General features: G+C 47.1%; 2 protein-coding genes across 5 annotated transcripts in view; one reads left to right on the top strand and one right to left on the bottom strand.

Moving 5' to 3' along the window:
* SRRM3 (serine/arginine repetitive matrix 3) overlaps window positions 1–23,885 on the bottom strand; it is a 122,782-nt gene that overhangs the window by 78,113 nt on the left and 20,784 nt on the right. The window lies entirely within an intron of this gene.
* On the top strand, window positions 602–7,739 carry LOC110085133 (kelch repeat and BTB domain-containing protein 12). The gene is made up of 4 exons (XM_020804991.3): window positions 602–647; window positions 1,768–1,846; window positions 2,207–2,434; window positions 4,327–7,739. Exons 1-4 carry the CDS (start codon window positions 602–604, stop codon window positions 5,756–5,758), a joined length of 1,785 nt encoding a protein of 594 aa, XP_020660650.3. The 3' UTR covers window positions 5,759–7,739.

Genomic DNA, 23,885 nt, shown 5'->3' with positions numbered 1-23,885 from the left:
GATGGTTCAAGGAAGGGTTAGGAGGAGGGATGGAAGGAATTGCTGGATAGGTCAGTGGTTTAAGTACCAGAGGTTGGGAGTTTGATTCCCCACTGTGCCTTTTTGAAAGGGGCTGGACTGGATGGTCTATGAGGTCCCTATCAGCTCTAAGGTGAAGTTGATGACTGATTGATTGATTGATTGACTGACTGAATTTACATGGATAAGATATTCATTTCTAGAAAGCTGGAAAGAGGAGGATAGACATCCTCAATGAATACCCCCCCCCCCTTTTTAAGGTGTTCTAGATGAGAATGCATGACGGCAAGAGGAGAAGGGGACAACAGAGGACAAAATGGTTGGAGAGGGTCATCGAAGCGACCAACATGAATTTGACCCAACTCCGGGAGGCAGTGGAAGACAGGAGGGCCTGGCGGGCTCTGGTCCATGGGGTCACGAAGAGTCGGACACGACTTCATGACTAAATGACAACAAAGATGAGAATGTGTTTCTTTCCCAACCAGCGGCTCTTAATATTCCATATTTTTGTCCCTGGGGTTACAGCTTTCATTGCCCGATCTCTCCCATGGCTGGCCCTGCGGACCACCCAACGAAGACCGAAATGGAGCCGGATGGCACCCAAACTCTGAAGAAATGCATCCGAGAAGGTAAGGCTGTCTCTCCCCCCAGCCTTTCAGGGAGAAATGCTTCCTCATGCATGTAAAAGCCTTGGGCTGGATCAAGCTATTTCGCTCCTAGAAATAAAGGATAAAGAGAGGCACACACACCAGGATCCAGTCTTCGTGAACCGAGATACAACCCTGAAAGCTCCCAGCCTAAGACAGGGTTTCTACCATTACATACGACGCACTTAAGAAACACACGCCCTACTTTCTGGATAAGGTAGTAAAGATGTAATGAAATGCAAAATTCCATGAGGTTATTGGGTTTTGGTGGGGGAGGGTTTTTTTTTGCACACAACAGAGCTTTTTCTGTGTGCAAAAAAGTCATAAATTAATTCACAGAAAAAATCCTAGAAGTTGAAATAAACGCAAAAATGTTTGCAGTATTACCAGCAGGGAAGTGTTTCACCCCCATCCGCAGGAATAAAATACGAAGTGTGGACTTATGTCAATGATCATCCTCCTCTTGATGTACTGTCAATTCAAGTCTGACTCATAGCAACCCATTTCAGGGTTTTCCAGATAGAGAATGCTCAGAAGTGGTTTTCCCTTCCCTTCCTCTAGGGGGCACTTCTGGGACTGGGCCGCTGGCCTAAGGCCACCCAGGATGGCTCTTCTCCCAGGAGGCCCCGCGGGGGAATCGAACTCCCAACCTCTGGCTCAGCAGCCAGAGACCTAAACCACTGAGCTATCCCCCAGTCCCTCTTAGGTAGGTTTAAAAAACAAAACGAAAACAAGGGTGTTGTGGATCAGTCCTAAAATCAAATAAGGCTGCTTGTCATAATGGCCACATGAAACCTCTCTCTATATATAACTATAACTATATAACTATAACTATAACTATAACTATTATATATAACTATAACTATAACTATAACTATAACTATATAACTATATATAACTATAATGATAACTATATAACTATATATAAAACTTATATATATACATATAGATACACACACACACACATACACACACACACACAAAGTTTCTGGGATCTGTGGTTCTTAAAAATCTAACTTTCCGAGGTTCTGGACTGTGCAGAAGTTCCTTCTTTGTTTTCTGCACTCTGTTCCAAAATTCAACCCCTTATTTGCCCCTGCAGGTATCAAGAATTTGTATGAGACTCAACAGCTCTGTGATGTCACCTTGGTGGTCGATGGAAAAAGGTTCCCTTGTCACAGGTACACATCCCTGGATAACACGTTCTCTGCCCGGAGAACCCAAACACCTATTAAAATACAAAGGCTCAATTCCTCCTTTTACAATGTTATCCCTCTGGGCACGCCAGTCTTTCAGTGCCACCAGGCCCAAGGCATCCAACAAAGCTGAGCTCTCCCCCTGTTATCAAAATGCTTGCCAAATGCAGACTGAAATGGCTGAATAAGATGCTGAACCTCAAATCGGGGAAGGGGTGAGCACTGAGCACATTGGAGAACTCCTGTAAAGTTCGGACAAAAACCCAGAGCAGATTCACTACCCCGGCTGCTACACAGCCTATACTGTTTCACTCTGCTACCACCTCCTTCTCTCTTCCCCTCCAGACCACTCCTGGCCTCCATCAGCCTTTATTTCCAGCGCATGTTTGCCAGCACCTTTAAGGAATCCCGGGAAGGAGAAGTTTTTCTCATGGATTTGTCAGCCACTTCTCTCCAGAACCTCCTAGGGTACATCTACATGGGAGATCTCCTGCTTCAAGAGGCAGAGGCTGAAGAACTGTTTGTAGCAGCCAGCAGACTTCAGATTACTCCTGCCTTGGAGATTATCACCAGGTAATAGACAGAGAAGTTCTGTGCGTCTTTGAAAGTGGTGGGTAGGAGAAATGTGGCTCGTTATGTCTCTGACCACCCGTTTCCGGTGGCTCGAGCTGATGGTTTGCTTGTCTCCCCCAGAAACAGAATAAACGATGCACTCGCATTCTGGCCCGTTATTTTTCCGCGGCAGCAAAAAAAGCGAATGTGATGCCGTTTATTAACGCAAGGCGATTATCAGCTGACATTAGGAATAGAGCAGGGTGGAAAGATTTCTAAACTTATTCATGGTAGGTGTTGGATGCTGACTTCCGTGTCTGCAGGCTCACCTCTCCCAACAAAATGGCACAGCCACAAGAAACAGGAAATGCTCTCAGAGAACAGGAGGAGGAAGGAGTGCCTGAGAGTAGCAGTCTACACATAGGTTTTAGAGATGGGAAGAAACCCATCTCGGTTGTCTAAATTGCTGTCACTTCGACCACAGATGAAGGTCACTCCTGATATGTGTTGATGTTCTGCTCCAGCATGGTGGAGAAAACGGGGCTGGAGAAGGAAACAACGCATTTTGGCTCCCCACCAAGTAGTAACCAGTCATGGCCTGCCTCCTCATCTGGAGGAACCATGGAGTGACTGTGGTCAGTGCCCATTGATAGCAGTGTTCTCATTTCAACTCAGATTTGGTAAGATGACCACTACCACGTCTAAGGCAGGGGATGCCGTAAATCAGTCACACCCACCAAACATGGTCAGATTGCTTCTGATGTCACACAGCCTTGTGAATTAATTACCCCTGAAAGTTCCTGGCATTAACAGCTCCTGCCAACACGGGGACGTGGCTTCCCTTACTGAGCCAATCCATCCCACGTTCAGCCTTCCTCTTCTCTTACTATCTTCCACTTCTCCTAGCCTCGTCGTCTTTTCCAATGAGTTTTGTCTTTTCTGGATATGGCCCAAAGATGACGGCCTTTGTTTCGGGGCCCAGTGGGAGTTTGGGCCTGGTTTCATGGAGAAGCCACTGATCTGTCTTTCTGATGATCCGTGGTATCTGTAAAGCTCTCCTCCAGCACCGTATCTGAATGAATTGATTCCCTGTCACTTCCCCCCCCCCATGGACCACACTCACATCTGTGCACAATATGGATTTTCTTGGCCTTGGTCTCCAGCAAAATATTTGTGAGCATCATTTCAGCCACTTCGCAGCTGTAGCACATAACAGGAACACCTATTGTTTTTTTCTTGGAAAGAGTTTTTTGAGGTGCGAGAATGCTACTCTCAGACTGCAGAATTCAGCAGCAGCAGCAAAAACAATATCCCCACATGTGTTGTGAATTTTTTAAATCCATCCTGATGTTGTGAAGTTTTAAATTTCTGGTTAAATCCTTTAACTGTGCAGAGATTCACAGAGCAGAATATTGCCAAGTTCCCTTGTCTCATCAACTGGCACTTATTGTCTCCATCACTCATTCTGAGATATTAGTAGGAGAAAGGCTAAATGGTTTCATTACTTACAAATGAACAAATCAAACAGCAAACTGACAAACATGTCTACTTTCAGCGACAGACTTCAACAGAATCACTGGTCACCTCCCACAGAGAAAGGGGAGAAGGGGAGCCCTGAGCAGAGAGGCGGGCTCTGTTTGAATTCAGAGGTAGGGAAGGAACAATTGGTTAACGCTGAATGGATTGACAGTCCAATCAGCCAGAAAGGTCCTTCTCCGCCAAACCTTCTCCAGGCAGCATGCGAGGTTGTGAACACTCCAACACCTAACTTGAATGAGATTCAACGCCACAGATAACCCTGAGTCCAGATAGTGATGAGAAAGAACATAAAACTCTTTGCACTGCTTATTTTCTTGAAAACGTATGTATTTCCACCGGATTTAACCACACATTCCGTCTGTGGCTCGTTGCAGATTCCTCATGGAGAGAATTTCCATGGAGAACTGCCTGGGGCTGTATGCGTTGGCGTATTCCCACAACCACCAGCCTCTCCTACGCCCCGCTTTACGCTACGTGGCCTTCCACTTTGAGCACCTCTCTGAGGAGGCCTGTTTCCTGTCCGTGGACTTCCACGCCCTGCTCAGCATCCTCACCTCCGACTGCCTTGCGGTGGCTTCTGAAGCGACGGTGTACCGGGCCGTGCGCCGCTGGGTGCAGCACAATCCAGACGAGCGCCTGGCCAAGCTCCCCTTGCTGATGGATCACGTCCGCCTTCCCCTCCTGACTCCCGAGGAGCTTGCCGAAGTCCGGGTAGAAACCGAGGAGCTTTATGAGTGTGTCCGGCTGCCGTGGGAGGAGCTCGGTGTGTCGGAAAGGCTGTGGGCGAGCCGAGGGCTGAGGAAAGGCATGTACCACGACGGCGTGGTCTGCGTGGGCCTCCCGAAATGGAGCGACGTGAACGTGGGGGGCGAGGAGCTAGATTCCCATGTCCACTTCTTCGACCCTTGCACCGAGCAGTGGGAGCAGCTCCCTGACCTCAGATCCTTGATCTCTCCCAGCTGCGTCTCCATGGGCCACAAACTCTACGTGGCCGGTGGCCAACACTTGGACGGGTGCTATTCAGAGAGCTTGCTCGTGTACGACACCATTGGGGGCTTCTGGTCGCCGCTTCCCTCCATGTCCACTGCCCGAGCTGGCCACGCTCTTCTCCTGTGTGAGAAAAAGTTGTACATCGCTGGTGGCTGGGATACCACGGGGACGCTGGTCAGCGCAGAGAGTTACGACCTGGAACGAGAGACGTGGGCGGCCATCACTGACCTTCCGTTCGCCTTGGCTTATTTTTCCTCTACGACACTCGGGAGCAATTTGTATCTAATTGGCGGAGAAATGGGGGATGCCGACCCCGCAGTGCCCCATAAGGGATTCCTAGTTTATGAGGTCGGGTGCGGGGAATGGTCGCAGATCTCCACAGACTTTGAGTGCTATGAGGCCAGCGCCATCCCCGTGGGTGACTCCATCTTTGTGGTCGGAGGGCTCACGGGAGACGACCGACAAGGAAACCGCCAGTTCACGTCACGCTGCGCTTACCTCCACCAGGACGGCACCCTGAACCGCGAGGTCTCCGTCCCGCCGCTCCCCGTCGCCATCTCTTACCCGGGGGTGGTGCGTTGGAAGAAGAGGATTTACGTCTTTGGAGGCGACCGCAACAATCTCTACTCCAGCGCCATCCACTTCTGGGAGCCCGGTCAGCCGAATTGGACCCAGTGTTCGGCAGTCTTGCCCGATCCCAATTATGGGGCGTTTGGGTTCAGCTGCGTGCCCCTCAAGGTGCCCCGGGAAAATATCCTTGCCGTTTTCCACAGAGGATCGACCCCCTCCGCGGACGGTCATGGAGAAGATGGTTAGCTCCCCTGCCTTGCAGCCTGGTTTTGGGTTTGTGAGTGTGTCGTGTTTCTAATTCATGAATTAACTCAAAAAAATCTGAATTTATGGACCTGGAAAGCTCTTTGGGATCGGGTGATAGAAAGCTGGGGATCGCTGTCCTGGCTTTGCCATCCTGCGAATCTTTTTCAACCCCTCTGTCTCTTTTTGGGGATCTCTCTGACCTCAATGGGTTCAAGATTTATCACAGGCCAAAGGCCACACCTCAAAGATCTGTTTAGAGCCCTCAGCAAAACAGACTTTCCATTTCCCTCACACAGGGCCAGCCCTGCCTATGGCCAAAGGGAGGCGGTCGCCTCAGGCGGAGAAACGGTAGGGGCGGCAAAGGCATCACAGTGCAGCCTCTGTGGTTCCCCTTCATTCCGCCCATAGAAGCTTGTATTTTGCCCCATTTCTGACCAGCGCTTCTCCACTGGCTTCCAGTAAAACGGGCCAGGGCCTTGAAATAAGACCTGACTGAAACAGGTCCTTGGAAATGAGAAAAAAGGTTAAAAAAAACAGGCCACCCCCAATAAAATGTATTAGTCGAGCTCCTGTGAAAACCTGTTTTCTTCAAGAAGCCCTCCAGCGTCACTAGAGCTGGTGGTGTGAAATGGAATACAGGAACAAGACTGGGCTGCCATCACCCATTTAACACATAAAAGGGATGCAGGATGGGGGCAAATACAGTGGTGCCCCGCATAACGGGCGCCCCGTTTAACGAAGAATCCGCATAGCGATGGCTTTTTTGCGATTGCAAAAGCGATCCCATTGCGATGTTTCAAATGGTAAAACATCGCTTTGCGACGATCGGTAAGCTGTTTCGCTGACTGATTTTCGCATGGCGATGTTTTTTCTAACAGCTGATCGGCGGTTCCAAAATGGCCGCCGGGTTAAAAAATGGCCGCCCGCAGTGTTTTCGCGCCTTTTCTTTGCTTACTGGGCAGCGAAAATCACGGCTGTATGGAGGATTTTCTCATAACTGTGACTTTTTTGCCCATAGGAACGCATTAAACGTGTTTTAATGCATTCCTATGGGCTTTTTTGTTCCGCATAGCAACAAATCCGTATAGTGACGATATTTCTGGAACAGATTATCGTCGCTATGCGGGGCATCACTGTAGTGTGGCAAGGAGAATGAGAGACGAGATTCTGTTCTTTCTTGGACCAAAAATCCCATAATCTTCCATTCTGGGGATCCTACTTGACAAGCACCTTCCAGAACCTAAATGTGGCTCACCAGGGAGAAAAGCCTCAACTGGAAGACTTCGGGGCTGAGCTAGGCCTAATTTCCTCTGTGGCTGAGCTAGGCCTGGCTCCACCCTAGCTTCCTGTTCCTGCCCCAGTGCTCTTTTGGGAACTTTCCTTCTGAGATTGCAGGTGAACTTGTCCACCCAAACTGAGTTCCTTTTTTGTACTAAACATCTCCCCAAATCTGCTTTTGCCAAGTCCTTCCACTCGTATGCTTCCTTGGCAGTTCCTGCAGGGCTGTTGAGAAAAGGAGAAGTGGGGAATTTCAATTTTCCACCCTGTTAGGGGTGTTGGATTGCAAGGCTGCGCAGATGAAGCCACACCGTGGTTCCAGCTTGATCCTCATACCTGACAATGTGGCTTTCATGAACCGTGAAATAATCAGCCAAAATGGTTGGAAAAGGTCGTTGCAAGGCCTCCCTTATTATAACAGAGCCACCCAGATCCTGAAATATAGATGGAATCCCACTGTAACGAGTATCCATACTCTCCACAGTTAAAACAGCCTGATACCACATTGGGTGCGGCATCCTAAGGAATGCTGGGCTTTGTAGTTCAGTGAGGAACTTCCTGTTAGAGCACTTTAGTGCACTGGTTCTTAACCTTGGGTTACTCAGGAGTTTTGGACTGCAACTCCCAGAAGCCTTCACCACTAGCTGTCCTGACTGGGGTTTCTGGGAGTTGCAGTTCAAAAGCATCCGAGTAACAAAGGTTAAGAACCACTGCTTTAGTGTCCTTCCCTCAACCACATTGGGGACCTCAAAGGACTACAACTCCCATGATTCCCTGGGATGGAGTCACCACATGCTATCCTGAACTGTGTAGCGTTGCAGGGAGGGCTGGTGGCGATGCCAGAGTTGCAGGAGGCGATTGACTCTGTCCCTTCCGTGTTTCGATCCAAACTTTACAGGAGCTCTCCGGGTGCTATCTGAGGTGTGGCCGGACCCTCATCCCACTCAACATTAGGTCCAGTGCCTCAGAAACTACCTTTAAAGTTCAGACTTGGCCCCGGAGAGGATCTGCTGAAATTAGTTCCCACAGCCTCCCACTGTCGTGTGGATGTACGCTAATACCTCCTTTCTGGTTTTTCGCCCTCTCTGATTATATTGTCCACGAGCACAGCATCAAACTGTCGGCAGGATGCGGTTTTTTTTTTTCTTGGAAAGGTGGTGGGTGGAGGGAAGAACAGTTTCCAGATTCCCTTCTACTCTTAGGCATAATTTTCATGTCCTTTTTGATGCTAGTTTTCTGCTCAGCCTCGCAGGCCTGAACAACCCAGGAATCTTGGTTGCCCCGGGAACTGGGCTTAGCGGGCTGGCCTCTACGCTCTCTTTCCAGCCTAAATCTGTTTTGCTTTGCCCATTCAGAAATCGCCCTCCGTTCCTTGAGAGGCAGTGTGGTGGAGTGGGTAGAGCGTGAGGCTAAAATGTCAAAACATCATGCTGGGTAGTGCGAGGGTGTCGTCCAAAATGGAAAAATTACCAGGTCTGTCCAGCAATTGTTAGTTTTTTTTAAAAAGGCCCCAGGCTGAAGGAGGACCCATCGGTATGTCCAGAGCCTAGGAAATCAATTTTTTAAAAGTTACCTTCATCAATAAAAAAAGATCCTCCAATGCCTTTCTGTTATAGTCACTTTCACAGTCCTATTAAAATAAAATATTATTTTAATAAAAACATTAAAAATATAAAATAAAATATTCTTTTATCACCATGATCTTTATTTACAATATAAAATAAACAAATGTGCCTTATTTCTTTTAATTGAGACCCAAGGTGGCTAACAAGCAGCAGCCTTTCAAGAGTAACTTTTGAAAAGTAACTAGGTGTCACGACGAGTACAACCAAAGAACATGTCTGTCCAGTTGTGGTACATATGGAGGAACACGGTAACCACATGTTACCCCCAAGTAACTAGAGCTATTGGTAATTATGTTACTTGTAACTAGTTATTTCAGAGTTCTGATTATAGTTACTTTCAAACTCTGACTTCCTGAACCCAAAAATTCTGCAGTTATAAAAAGAGTTTTAGGTTTCCAGCAGATGGTAGCAGGAAGGATGCAGAAAAAGCACACTCCCTGTTACTCCCTGATAGCCAATAAAGGCAGAGAGGTAGCTTCTGCTTCTCCAATAGCTCAGTAGTTTAGGTGTCTGACTATGAAGCCAGAGGTTGGGAGTTCAGTTCCCCCCCTGGGCCTTCCTGGCAGTGCCTGGACTGGATGATCCATAGGGTCCCTTTCAGCTCTGCCGTTCTAAGATTTATTATTATTATTATTATTATTATTATTATTATTATTATTATTATTATTATTATTATTATTATTATTATTATTATTATTATTATTATTATTATTATTATTATTAGCCACTTCTTGCTTTCAGCTTTCCTTTTTCTCCATTTTCAAAGCTTCCATCAGGTTTTATTATAGGCAATCAAGTACAACACGAGTTAGAAGTGGAGACTTAAGTAGCACCCAGACATGAGTAATGGTGTTAATAGCTACTCCAAAGCGACAGCCTTACACAGCAGGCACCGAGGGGTGGGACGAGAACTGCAAAGCACAGCAAAACAGTCCCATCGTAAAGAAACCGGGACCTAAGCATCAGGCACAACTCATGCGGAAGGGCTCCGCGATCACATATTTCGTCGCCAAGCAAAGTCGATAAAAGAAAAACCAGTTTTTCCAAAAACCCCATTTTTCTTCATATATGAGAACTCAGCTTGAAAAGCATTTGGTTTAGCAAGCAACTGTAGGATGCCTCACGGGTGAAGATATTGGGGGGGGGGAAGAGGTACAGTATACGCTAACTCAACAAGCATGATTGAGGGTCAAACTATACGTGCATCATTAGAAGTGGGGATTTCTTAAGGGCTGGAAGCATCTGATTGCCACAGCAGGCTCTTTGGACACTGCTCATAGCTTGCCACTCATAGCTTTCAGGGATGTGGTGGCGCTGCGGGTTAAACCGCAGAAGCCTCTGTGCTGCAAGGTCAGAAGACCATCAGTCGTAAGATCGAATCCACGCGACAGAGTGAGCTCCCGTCGGTTCTCCCATCTCCTGCCAACCTAGCTGTTCGAAAGCATGTCAATGCGACTCGATAAATAGGTACCACCACGGTGGGAAGGTAACAGCATTCTGTGTCTAGTTGCGCTGGCCGCATGACCACAGAAACTGTCTTTGGACAAATGTTGGCTCTACGGCTTGGAAACGGGGATGAGCACCGTGCCCTAGAGTTGGACATGACTGGACTAAATGTCAAGGGGAACCTTTACCCATAGCTTGCCAGTTAGCCTGCCCTGTTGAGCACTTGGTCATGGGGAGGTAAACACAGGCTTTGTTTGCAACTCTGATTTCTCAGACATGAAGGCCCACCTGAACTGGGACTAACAAATTTCATTTGAAGTGTTCTCCGTAACATACCCTTTAGCCACTATTTATGGAAATTAGGCTCATTCTCCGTATGTGTACAAGGATTTCCAGGCACTGTCTACTAGTGCAGAACCATTATCGGTGGCAAGGAAAAATGCAGAGTAGAAACTAGCAAACAAGGAACAAATTAACAAATACAGTAGGAGCCCCATATCTGTGGGATCAGTATCTGCTGTTTCAATTATTGGAGGTCTGAAATACTGTATTTCCACAATGTATTTATCAGAACTGGCCATGCGAGGGAGCCAGAGGCCATGTTATGCATTCTTGTTGTTGAAAAATACATAGCATGGATTCTGGCTCCCTCAAGTGGCTAGTTCTGGTAATACATCACGAAAATACTTTTTCTGGATTTTTTCTTTAACTATGCTATGTATAGCATTCCCTATTATCCACGGTTTTCAGTATCCATGGACTTGGAACCAATCCCCCACAGACATGGGAGTCCTACTGTATGTAACAAACAATGTCCTTTACTTCCTGACCACATCTGCTTACAGCTGACCATACAGCTTTAGCAATATATTGGTATTCCATTACCTCTTTTCCAATATTTTGGACCTGATGCCTGTTCTTTCGTTTGTAATGCCATTTAATTAAAAATTAATCGTTTGCTTACGGGTTCTGGCGCAGAGCCCGCTTTTCTCCCTGAACCCAAAGCCGCACACAGAATGAAGAACAGATTTAACAAAGCCGGTTCCAGAAACGTGCAAAAGGCGATCTTGTAGCAAACCAACTTAATGGGAAACTGTGCTGTTGGAACTCCATTGAGTGAAAAGCAATATAAAAACATGTCACCATAACAAGAGAGAGAGAGACAGAGAGAGTACGGCACAAATCCAGAAGCAAATCAACTTGACAGTTCTGTGTCTCCCACCAGAAAGCTTTGAGATGCTTAGATCTCCAAAGGTGGGCTTTGAAATCCTTTGATGGCTATCATATTTGTGCTGCTAAATTAGGCCCTCCAACCCCAGGGAGATTCTTCACCTACAGCGTTTATACGGCAAGTAAATTTGGCGTGGTGTCTACACTCCATGCTGGTCTTGCCTTTGGCAAGAATGGAGGCAGGGACGTTTGGGGCAAAAATTCGCACTTCCCTTCCTAAACGGGTTCTAAACAAAATATGGGAGAAAGGGAAACATACAGGTTTCCCCGTCACTGGTTTCAGGGCCGGCGTCCTCAAATGTTCATACCAAGTCATGCTTCCGGGCCAATTCGCTCAAAAATCTCTTTTCTAAAGAACTAGGGAGGGACGGGTCAATCCCTTCCAGGTGACCTCTTCCACACCTGGCCATCTCCTGGCTGCACAACCCCTCATGTGTTGTTATGGGCCATCAAATCACTTCCCATTTATGGCAACCTTAGGAATCAGAAATCTCCAAAATATCCTGTCCTCAACAGCTCAGCTCTTGCAAACTCAATCTTGTGGCTTCTTTTAGGGAGTTGATCTATCTTGCATTTGGCCTTCCTCGTTTCCTGCTACCTTTCCGAGCATTATTTCCTGCTACCTTTCCGAGCATTATTGCCTCTTCCGGGGAATCCAGTCCTCTCAGGAGGTGCCCAGAATAGGACAGCCTCAGTTTCAACATGTTTGCCTTCAGAGATTGTTCAGGCTTGATTTGATCTAGGACCCGCTTGTTCCTCTCTACGGCCTTAACTTATAGACTTCAGCACAGGCAATTATAAGAAAGATAAAAGCATTGACACTGTGGATCTATCGCAGGATGCACAGTGTCTCTGTAGGATTCCGTTTTAACTGTCATGGCTGCCTCCTTGAGGATGCTGGGCTTTGTGGTTTGGGAAAGGATTGACAGTTCTTTGCTTCAGTTCCGGGAAATCTACTGCAACTGCCCAGCAGAGTTTGAAGTCTGTCACAAACCACAGACCCCAAGATTTTATGGGATAGAGCAAGGGTGGTTAAACTGGGATCAGGTGCATTTGGATGAAAGTAACGCCCTGGATCCATTCCAGTTGGGCTTCAGGCCATACCATGGTACAGAAATGACACTGGTCGCCCTGTTAGATGACCTACTGAGGGAGGCCGACAGAGGGAAAATGTCTCTGTTGGTCCTCCTTGACATCTCGGCAGCCTTTGATACCGTTGACCACGGTATCCTCCTGGGGAGGCTCTCCGAGCTGGGAATCGGTGGACTGGCGTTGGCCTGGCTCTGATCCTTCTTGGAGGACCGTCCCCAGAGAGTGCAGCTTGGGGAGGGGGACTCAGCCCCATGGAGCCTCAATTGTGGAGTTCCACAGGGTTCAACCCTCTCCCCAATGCTGTTTAAAAACTATATGAGGCTGCTGGGTGGGGTCATCAGGGGGTGTAGAGCATCGTGTCATCAGTATGCTGATGACACTCAGCTCTACATCTCCTTTTTTCCAACTACGGAGGATGCTGTTCTGTCCCTGCAGCGCTGTCTGGGGTCTGTACTGCAATGGATGCAGGAAAATGGGCTAAGGCTGAACCCGGACAAGACGGAGGTCCTGAGGGTGGGTGGACCCACTGTCAGTGGTTTGGGAAACTCCCTCTCTTTTTTGGGGGGGGTGACTCTTACTGCTGAGGTTCGCAGCTTGGGGATACATCTGGACCCGGCGCTCACCATGGAAACTCAGGTGGCGTCAGTGGTCCACACCACCTATTTCCATCTTTGACGGATTGCCCGGCTGTGTCCCTTTCTTAACGTTGGTGCACTCACCGCCTTGGTCCATGCGCTCGTAATCTCGAGATTAGACCACTGCAATGCGTTCTACGTGGGGCTACCTTTGAGATAAATGCGGAAACTACAAATGGTGCAGAATGCAGCAGCCAGACTTCTTAGTGGGGTGAAGAAACATCAACATATTACTCCCACTCTGGCCGCATTGCATTGGCTGCCCCTTCGATTCCGCGTTGATTTCAAAGTTCTAATGATCACATACAAAGCCTTAAACAATTTAGGACCTCAATACTTGGCAGAACGCCTCCTCCCGCCTAGATCTACTCATATCACCCGATCTATCCAAGAGGGGCGACACAGGAGCCTAACACCGAGGGAGGCCCAGAAAGAAAAAACAAGACACCAGGCCTTCTCGGCAGTGGCTCCCAGGCTCTGGAACACGCTCCCCCCCCCCCGAGATTCATCTGGCCCCCTCGCTGGGCATTTTCAAAAACCAACTCAAGACCTGGTTATATAGATAGGCCTTCCCTCCGGACACTGCATAATTCTTTCTCTTTCTCTTTCTCTATTCTGTTTTGTGTTAATGTTGCAAATTGTTATTTTAATTGTTAATTCTTTTTATTACAATTGTTTTTACTACATGTTTTGTGAGCCACTTAGACTATGTCTAAGTGGGCGGCATATAAGCTCAATAAATAAATAAATAATAAATTAAATAAAGACCAAACTGGTATAACTGTGCTGATTTCCTGGATGGAAATGGTAACCAGCAAAGCAAAGGAGTCCAAGTTCTACCCTCTCTTTGCACCCAGGCGGATCTTGGCATCACTCCCAGTTGCTTGATATTATCTCCATTTTGGGGGCACAGAAAGTGGAGGAATGGGGCCTCCGCCTGTGTAAGAAGCTGCTGCCCTTCTCCTTATGCCAGCTCTGGGACTGCCCCAGCACTTGCATAAACCAAACGCTACGAGAGCAGGAGGACAACCATATTCTTGCCAAAAGCTCATAAAACACATAAAAGGCAAAGATTTTTTAGCTCGGTTCTGAGAAAGGAAAGATGCTGATTATTACAGATGAACATCCATGGTACAGAAAGGTCCTCTTATCTGTGGTATCAGTATCCACTGATTCACCTATCCACAATCTGAGACTATTAAGAAGATTCAAAGAAAAATCCTAGAAATATATACTGTATTTCTAAGGATGAACTTACCAGAACTGGCCACGAGAGGGAGCCAGAGACCATGCTATGCATAGCATTCACTGACTAGAGAAATGTACTTCCATGATGTCATTCCTGGAACACACCATTAGAGAGAGCCAGAGACCATGCTATAAGTATATTAAAATAGCATTCACTCTTATCCACGTTTTTCAGCATCCAGGGGGATCTTGGAAGCAATCCGCAGTAGATGCAGGGGTCCTACTCTTTTAAAAAATGGGGAAAGAAGAACAAGTATTGGGAATGACATACTTGTTGAAGAACTTGGTGGACTGGATTTGGATTTTAAACAGAGCAGCAAACACTGCGGAATGTTATTGAGTCCAAAAGAAGGGACAGCCACGATGCCAGCCAACCTCAGAGAGGGAGAATCAAGGAGATGCAGCTTTAAGAAGGGTTTCTATTTAACAGTTGTGTTAATGAATCACCTCCTCCAGAAATCCTGTCCCTCGTTATTTTTTCCTTCACTGAGTCAGCTGTTAATTTTCATACATTTACATCCTAAGGGGTAAAAAAAAGAAAATCCACTAAGCTTTGTTTGCAAAATTTAAGTGTGGTTAAGCTGCTGCGGTCCTCTCATTTCAGGGGCCAGAAATAAGAAACCGGTCGTCTTTCTCAGTTTATGGATCTTGGTCTTTCCTTGCCAAAGACAGACAGTGGGAAGGTTCAAACAGAGGTGCTGGGAATTTGCTCCTGCTATTTTCACCTCTACATTTCAATGTTATGCTCATAATATCCTCCATGTATTTTCTAAATCAGTTAGAAAAATATGTCTGTGCTTTGGGCTGCTTTAGGGGGTTACTTTTTTAGACTACAACGCCCAGAATTCCCAAATAAGCATGTATTTATAAAAGGGAAGTCCCGAGCCAGCATCTAATTTTTCACTCATACCAAAGAAGGAAAACTTAATGGCTCGGAAATGCACACACTCTATCCACCCATCCGTGTTCAGGACAGCAAATCCGGCTAAGTCCAGTTTCTAAACTAGAATCCCTCCTAAACATGTTTACTTGGAAGTAAGGATGTGGAGAGATCTCACTGTTGCTGTTTTTAAAAACAACCTCAAGATATATCACATCGACAGGCTGAGACAATTGATTGTGATGTCCATAATGCCAGCAGGATGCCTTGCCTCTGTTGTGCGAACGAGACACGGTTTAGTGTTGTTGTTGTTTTTTTTCCACTGAGGTTTTCCAATTTTTGAGCAAAATGCGTCGGTGCACAACTAGAGAGTTTTTCCCCTTGTGATGCTAAGCACATGGCCATTCACAAATGCATGCACACAGAGAGCAAAGCACAGTCCTTCTGGCTGGCTGACTTATCAAAGATGAAAGCAACCCATCTATGGCTTCTGCTTTTCCAAAGTCCATACAACAAAGCATCAGCTCTCATTGTCTGGCGTGACAGTGCCCAAATCTTCCTCATAAATGGTCAAATAAGCCCTGGGACTAACGATTTTTTAAAAAATCTCACTGCCTCCCAAATTTGGAGGGGGAGGTGGATTTTGACATTTATCACCTTCATGTAGGTGGAGAATGAAACAACTGAAGATTTTACAGTTCTACTCGGAGGACAGGCCCATAGAATTGTACTGGAGCTCCGACCCTCTTACTATCTAGCAAAAGGGGTCCAGAATGATAAAGCTAGAACACCAGTGATGAACCTAAAACCCCAATGAGCAGGCTCAGATAATAACCTCAAAGAGTCATACTATTTTAGGGGGCATTAACAGAAGTCTAGTCTCCAAATCAGACAGGGTACTAGTCCCCCTCTATTTGGCACCGGTTAAGCTTCATCTTGAGTCCTGTGACCAGTTCTGGACACCACATTTGAAGAAGGATGCCAACCAACTGGAGCGTGTTCAGAGGAGGGCAACAGGGATGATGATCATGGGACTGGAAACCAAGCCCCAGGAGGAAAGACTGAAAGAACTGGGTATGTTTCGCCATGAGAAAATAAGATGGAAGAGAGGATGGAGAACTCTTTTCAAAGACTTCCATGCTATGCATCAAGCGTGGTCCTTGTGTTACAGGGTAAACACAACTAATAACAGCTCCTCCCACAGGGCAGTTTTGAGGCCAAGGGTATGCGTGCCGCCCCCAATCTTTGGGAACAGCCTGAGCTAGAAATCTAATTACATCAACATCCTTTCCTCCCCCCCCCACTCCTCCACCAAGGGAGAAAACCGTTTCGATCTAGTGAACAACGAAAGCATTTAAAAGGCAGCAATTAACAGGACCGGCAGCTCCCGCTCTATCCACTGACCCGTTTCTTGATGAAAAGCACTGCACATTTTCCCTTTTAAAAAGTCAAGGCAATCCTCAGTTTCGGACACGACAGAGAGGGCTGGCAGAGACCATAGGACCCAGTGCCATCTCTGGGTCTCTTGTTTTTTTGGGGAGACTTCCCGGTCACTGCCAGATAGATGAAGAAAAGAGATTTCTCCTGTCAATGGCTCTTAAGTCAAGTAGGAACCGAGCAGTGGTCAATGTCTGACAATCACCACCTTTCATCTCTTGGAAGAGTTTCCCTGGCTGTTCAGAGATGCTGCCATGCCGTGGTCTCTTGCGTTCATGATTTTGAGAAAGCTACAAATAAGTCAGATCCTCATTGTCATGGAAGCCAACGAGTTCAGAGTCACGAGAGCGGTGAATCCACCCCAGATTTTGCAGAAACTTTACAGGAGCTGTCCAGGGTGCTGAAGCTCATCTTCCTGAATAGATTTAGCCAGTTGGAGAAGTACCGTACTATTCAGGCCGAAAACTGAGATGGATTCATCACTCTTCCCCATGACTCCAGAGTCATGAGAAGGCAGGAATTTAAGTTTATGGAATTCATGAGGTGGCCATACATAGGTGAGAACATGGACCACCCCACAAAACTGTAACGACAAAGCAGGAAGGAAGAAACTCATGTACATTGAGCCTCTTGGGGGCAAAATTGGTACATAAAGTTAACTAATATGAAAGCAGACTGCCAGTGTGATGTAGAGTCAAACTAATAATGGAGATTTGAACCCCCAACCCCTGGCTCTGTAGCCAGGTGTTCCAACCCACTGAGCTCTATCAGATCCCTTAACGCACTGTCCAGTCCAGCATAAGACAACCTTCCCAAGGTGTTCTAAGTACAGCACGATGAGAAATGAGATGCCAGCCCCTCTTCCTAGTGGCCATGTGGGGTCCCCACAGAGCTTTCCCCGATGCCACACAGGCGGCAGGGCACGTAATCTCACCAGCCACCATGCCTTCCATCTCACCCGGCTGGCTGGCCCCTTTCCTGGATGGCATAGGAAGATCTGAATTCCTGGCCACGGTTTTACAACCAGGTGCTCCCACCCACTGAGCTACAAGTTTGTCTCGGAAGAGTAAACCATCCACCGGGTCAAGGAGCAATTAAAGGCTGCAGGAGGAAGCAGGAGGCAAGAGATACCAAGAACTGCAAAGCTACCCAAGAGGTTAATCAGACCTAATTATTTAAACAAGTAGACCAGAAAGTTTTCTTGTCCAGGAGCATGCCGACAGATGGTCTTGATGGGCGGAGTCAGTCCAGTGGTCCACCCACCCTGCGTCCCTTGTTTGATCTCAGAAAGGGGAATGATTCTAATCCACATGTCTATCCATTCATACATAGACACCGATGGGCTTCACCCCAGCAGTGGACCATAAGCTATGGCAGATTTCACAAATGTGCCTCTCACGGTGGCTAGTGGGCACATGAAGTTTCTAGTCCACAGGGACCGACAGCATGAATTTCCTGCACGGTGAGGGCTGACTCACTTGCAGCAACAAACACAGAGCAGAAAGTCTTGCACAAGAGTTCTTTGGCGGTGGCGGGGAAATGTAACAACTCTCTCCCTAGTTTCATCCAAGAAATACTGGATGGAACCCATTCCTTTCCTCTGTGCATCCTCAGAGGCAGTCTTTCCTTTAACAGTGCACCACAGATTCTGTTGTCTGCAGCAGGGGAGCAAACATGAGCCTTCCTTTCTAAATTCAGGAGCCTAGTCCCCAAGGTTTTGAGATTCCCCATCAACCTCTGCCACCAATTCAAATGAGCACTTCCAGTTCTCAGGACTTCTCACAGTCAGCTCCCTGATTCTACCCAATGTTAGGACCGGCCCCATCCGGGAAATCTTCTCCCACGGAGTGGCAAACCATGTTCAAGCAATGCTTCAATGGTTGTTATGGGTTTTTCGGGCTCTTTGGCCGTGTTCTGAAGGTTGTTCTTCCTAACGTTTTGCCTGTCTCTGTGTCCGGCATCCTCAGAGGACAGGAATCAGAACTCTGTCTGTGCTCTGGTGCAGTTTGTTTGGATAGGTGAGTATTTATACAATTCATCGTGGAAAAAGAAATAGAGGGCCAACTCCCTTTCTTAGATGTAAGGGTCATATGCAAAACTGACCTCCTATTGGGACACAAGGTCTACAGAAAACCCACCCACACAGACTGGTACCTACACAAAAACTCCAACCACCACCCACAGCAAAAAAGAGGCATAATCCAAACATTGGTAGACTGTGCAAATCAGAACTGTGAAGCTCAATTTCTCAGCACCGAACTCAGCCATCTGAATTGGGCCCTACAGGCAAATGGCTACTCCAAAAATGCAATCACAAGAGCCATCCAACCAAGAAAACAACACTAAACTGAAGAATAAAAACAGCCACCCACAAATAAAGTATTTCTGCCATACATCAAAGGTGTCACGGACCGCATGGGTAAACTTTATTTATCTATTTATCTATTTATCTATTTATCTATTTATCTATTTATCTATTTATCTATTTATTTATTTATTTATTTATTTATTTATTTATTTATTTATTTATTTATTTATTTATATCCCGCCTATCTAGTCGATTAAGACCACTCTAGGCGGCTTTTGAAAAAATACAACCTACAAACAGTATTCAAGCCCACTTCAAAAATACAACAAATGTTACAGTCAGCAAAGGACAAAAGGGACCCCCTCACCACTGCAGGAGTATACAATAGTGGATACCTTGCAGTTGTGGCCAGGTATATATTGGAACCACAAAATGCAGCATCCACGCCAGGATCAAAGAACATGAGAGACGTGTGTTTAGTCGTTTAGTCGTGTCCGACTCTTCGTGACCCCATGGACCAGAGCACGCCAGGCCCTCCTGTCTTCTACTGCCTCCCGGAGTTGTGTCAGGTTCATGTTGGTTGCTTCGTAGACACTGTCCAGCCATCTCATCCTTGGTCGTCCCCTTCTCCTCTTGCCATCACACCTTCCTAACATCAAGGTTTTTTCCAAGGACTCTTTTCTTCTCATGAGATGGCCAAAGTACTGGAGCCTCAGCTTCAGGATCTGTCCTTCAAGTGAGCATTCAGGGTTGATTTCCTTTAGAACTGATAGGTTTGTTCTCCTTGCAGTCCAGGGGATTCTCAAGAGCCTCCTCCAGCACCACAATTCAAAGGCATCAATTCTTCGGCGGTCTGCTTTCTTTATGGTCCAGCTCTCACTTCCATACATCACGACAGGAAAAACCATAGCTTTGACTATTCGGACTTTTGTTGGCAAGGTGATGTCTCTGCTTTTCAGGATGCTGTCAAGATTTGTCATCGCTTTCCTCCCAAGAAGAAGGCGCCTTTTAATTTCAGGGCTGCTGTCTCCATCTGAAGTAATCATGGAGCCCAGGAAGATAAAATTTGACACTGCCTCCATATCTTCCCCTTCTATTTCCCAGGAGGTGATGGGACCAGTGGCCATGATCTTAGTTTTTTTGATGTTGAGTTTCAGACCGTTTTTTGCACTCTCCTCTTTCACTCTCATTACAAGGTTCTTTAATTCCTCCTCACTTTCTGCCATCAGAGTGGTATCATCTGCATATCGGAGGTTGTTGATATTTCTTCCGGCAATCTTAATTCCGGCTTGGGTTTCTTCCAGTCCAGCCTTCCGCATGATGTATTCTGCATATAAGTTAAATAAGCTGGGGGACAATATACAGCCTTGCCGTACTCCTTTCCCAATTTTGAACCACTCAGTTGTTCCATGACCAGTTCTAACTGTTGCTTCCTGTCCCACATATAGGTTTCTCAGGAGACAGATAAAGTGGTCAGGCACTCCCATTTCTCCCATGAGAGACATTGCAGACTAAAACAGCCGGAAAAATCGGCAGTAGCTGAACATGCCCTAAAACAAGCTGGACATGAAATTCTATTTCAAAATACTGAAGTACTGGACAACACAGCAATCATTATGTTAGGCTGCGCAGGGAAGCTATTGAAATCTACAAACACCAGCAGAGCTTCAACAAAAAAGAAGAAAGTTTCAAACTCAACAAAGCCTGGCTCCCAGCACTGAAAAATACAGCCTGCAAAAGGTCAAGGAACTCTACCCAGCCACAAGGACCGGTGATCACTACACACAAAAGACCAGCTAACGACACACATCAATCACAGTGATAGATAATCTTTCCCTCTTATCACAACAATACATCCACAGCAAAAAATAAAATAAAATAATATAAAAACACTGGTCACCACAATCACCCATCTCCTGAAAAGGACAAAAGCTGATCCCACAGCTATAAATACAGTACTCAACTATGCAAACTGCATCAGAACATAGACAGAGTACTGACTCCTGTCCTCGGAAGATGCTGGACACTGACACTGGTGAAACGTTAGGAAGAACAACCTTCGGAACACGGCCAAAGAACCCGAAAACCCCACAACAAGCATCAGATCCTGGCCGTGAAAGCCTTCAAGAATACACTGAATGCTTCAATGGCTCCTCGAGTTTTCAAGTCGTGATTTTTTTTTTATGTCTAGCTCACGAAACATGAGGTTGGCATGAACCAGGCACACAGCACGCCAGATCCCGCAAGGAGCAGGCGGAGGTGGAATCCGAGACACCCGATAACGGCCCGCTTGCCTTCATTAGCATCAAAACGCAAGGCGGCTTTGTTCAGAGGGAGCCTCGCACAGCGCATCCTCGGTTTCTTCCCCCCCCCCCGCCATCCATGCACCGATTAGCAAAGCCGACACCGGAGGCATGGCCAGGCATGGCACCACTGCTCATTCAATGGGAAATGTAGTTAATGGGAGATGAATGCCATTTGCAAAAAAAGAGAGGGAGAAACAGCATGGGGAAGGTCTGGCAGCTATCAGCACAAGGCCAGTGCATGAGAGGGACGCATGGCGGATTTCTTTTCCCCTGCAGAGGCTAATTTTAAGGGAAGCAAGAAAGGTGTTCTGGATAAGGCCTGGGAGCTCGCCAGAAAAATATACCAGGTTCAAACTGTGGCCATTCACTCATTCATGCTACCTCTCTGACTTTTTGCATCATTTTGACCTGAGAACGGGTCTTCCCTCCCTCCATTTTTAGAGAGGTAGTGTGGGGTAGTGGGTCTGAATGCAGGAGATTGTGGATAAACTGAATGATCTTAAGTGGCAAAATGAACCCACCCGAGAAGGAAGGGAAGGAGGGAGGGAGGGAGGGAGGAAACGTGGGTAGTAGGGAGAAACATGTCATATGATTTCATCAGTCTAGCTTTGCCTCTTTTTCTGAACTCCTATCCAAAAGGGGGGAAAAAAGAAAGAAAAGTAATTTGTTTTCATTTTTGGTTTGTTTTCCCACCCCCAGGAAAAGGAAATAGAAATGGCCTTGGAGGCGGTTTCACGCTCTTCGCCTTCCTGGCTTTACCAGATCCCGATTTTTAAAAATTTAGCGGAGGCAATATGGTGGTGCAAATTTCGCTGGGGGGGTGGGTGGGAATGGGTGGGGAAGCCAAGCCTTTCTGGGTTTTAGTCCGAACTTAGCCGGCCTGAAACAGATGCTGCTCCAAGATAGCTCTTTGGAAGCCCAAACTCAATGATCGGAGAGGGACTCGCCCGACACAACATCACATCGGCAGGCTCTGACACCCCGGCTCTGATGGCTGGATCTCCTCCTCCTTCGTACGACCCGATCCTCGCAGGCCGAACCATGTTGCTCAGCCTGATTGACGGGAAGACAGCTTTTCTTGCAACAGAGACGGCCAAGACGCCTCGATTCACCCCAGGCCGAAATAAATCAATCTGTGCCTTTTCTTCTTCCTCTCCACCTCTTCGGCTGGCTGCCGAAATAGCATGCCGTTTCTATTTTTAACACTAAAAAGCAGATCACCATGCATCAACGGGGAGGAAGGGCCCGTGGATCAGGAAAAGAGGAGCTCTGTGGCTCCCCAGGCATGCGGTTCGCAAGGTTTCGTTCACTGCTCCAAGAGGAGAACTGTTTGGTCTGAGTCGGAGGGCGCTGGGTTTTAGTCCGAACTTTACAGGGCTTATCCTACCTGCTGAACCTATCTTCTCCTGGGCTGCCTCTTCTCCCCGGAAGATCCATGGGGGAACTGAACTCCCAACCTTTGGCTCCACAGCCAGAGACCTAAACTACTGAGCTATCCAGCCGGCTTTAGGGGGACCCAGCCCATCACAAAACAAGGGTTGCGACGATGGATCGTCTCAAATAGACTATGGCCAAATCGTCTTCTTTGCTTTCCTGCTCCAGGCCAGATGGCAGGCGGATAGCCTTGTTTGCCAACGACGGCAATGAAGAAAGTAACTTCTTCGGAATGATCTGTCCCGGAAGGTCCCAGCCAAACTACAATTTCCATTCCTCGAGAGATCACTTGCCTCCTTTACCCTCTCTGGCAAGCTTTGTGGTTGGGGAGTTGGTCATAAAACCAAAAGTGGACTTCCATAGGAGACCAGGTTGGTTTTTTTTTCCAAAGACTGTTTCGCCCCCCCTCCAGTCAGTCTTGGGGGCTGGACACTCGCCCCTGGACTTGGGGAGCTTACCCACACCCCTATTTGAAATCAACAAGCCCCGCCTAGAAGTTTTCCTCTCCACAAGGAGCAGGACTTTTGCAAACCTCACGGAGCTTAATCACCCCTTCATTTCCAAGCTGCCACCCCCACCCCCACCTCAAAGACTTCATATGACAAAAGGGATAAATCACTGGAATATATTGTGGCTTGGAAAACCCATTTTCTGTCCAGCACCTGAAAGGCGCCTTGGGTCCTTTTAAGGAGTAAGGTAGGGTAAAAATATGTTGAATAAATAAATTATGTTAAATAAAAAAGCATCTCGGGGGACTGCAGAAGAGAGAACCACTCCAGCCGACCAAAACCTCACAATAAATTTCGTTTGCAAACTCTGTCCCCACGGCATCTTGCTTTTCTGCTCTGGTGGGGCCCTCTGACACAGCAGGACTACCATCCCCATCCTCCCCGGCTCACACAGCCACAGGATGATAGGACTCAGAGTCCAGCTCTGCGGGAGGAGACATCAGGCTGTTCCCCCAACCTCCTGGAAACCTTTTCCTGCTTTGAACCAAACTGGGGGCCCAGACCGTCTCTCATTCTATGGCCCTAGAAAGAAAGAGCCATGAATTCATGTGGAGCAGGAAGTCAGCAGGAAGCTGTGCAATTAACGGCAGAAAATCCACTTTGATGCCTATTCTCTGGCAAAGGCAGGAGGGCCACGATCTCAGTGATCAAACCGGCTCCAGCTCAGCCGAAAGGCAGGGCTTTTGTCGAACTGACGTC

Source organism: Pogona vitticeps, chromosome 7, assembly GCF_051106095.1.
Source record: "Pogona vitticeps strain Pit_001003342236 chromosome 7, PviZW2.1, whole genome shotgun sequence".
In the NCBI taxonomy this organism is placed as follows: domain Eukaryota; kingdom Metazoa; phylum Chordata; class Lepidosauria; order Squamata; family Agamidae; genus Pogona; species Pogona vitticeps.
This window is presented reverse-complemented; position numbering and strand designations above follow the sequence as displayed.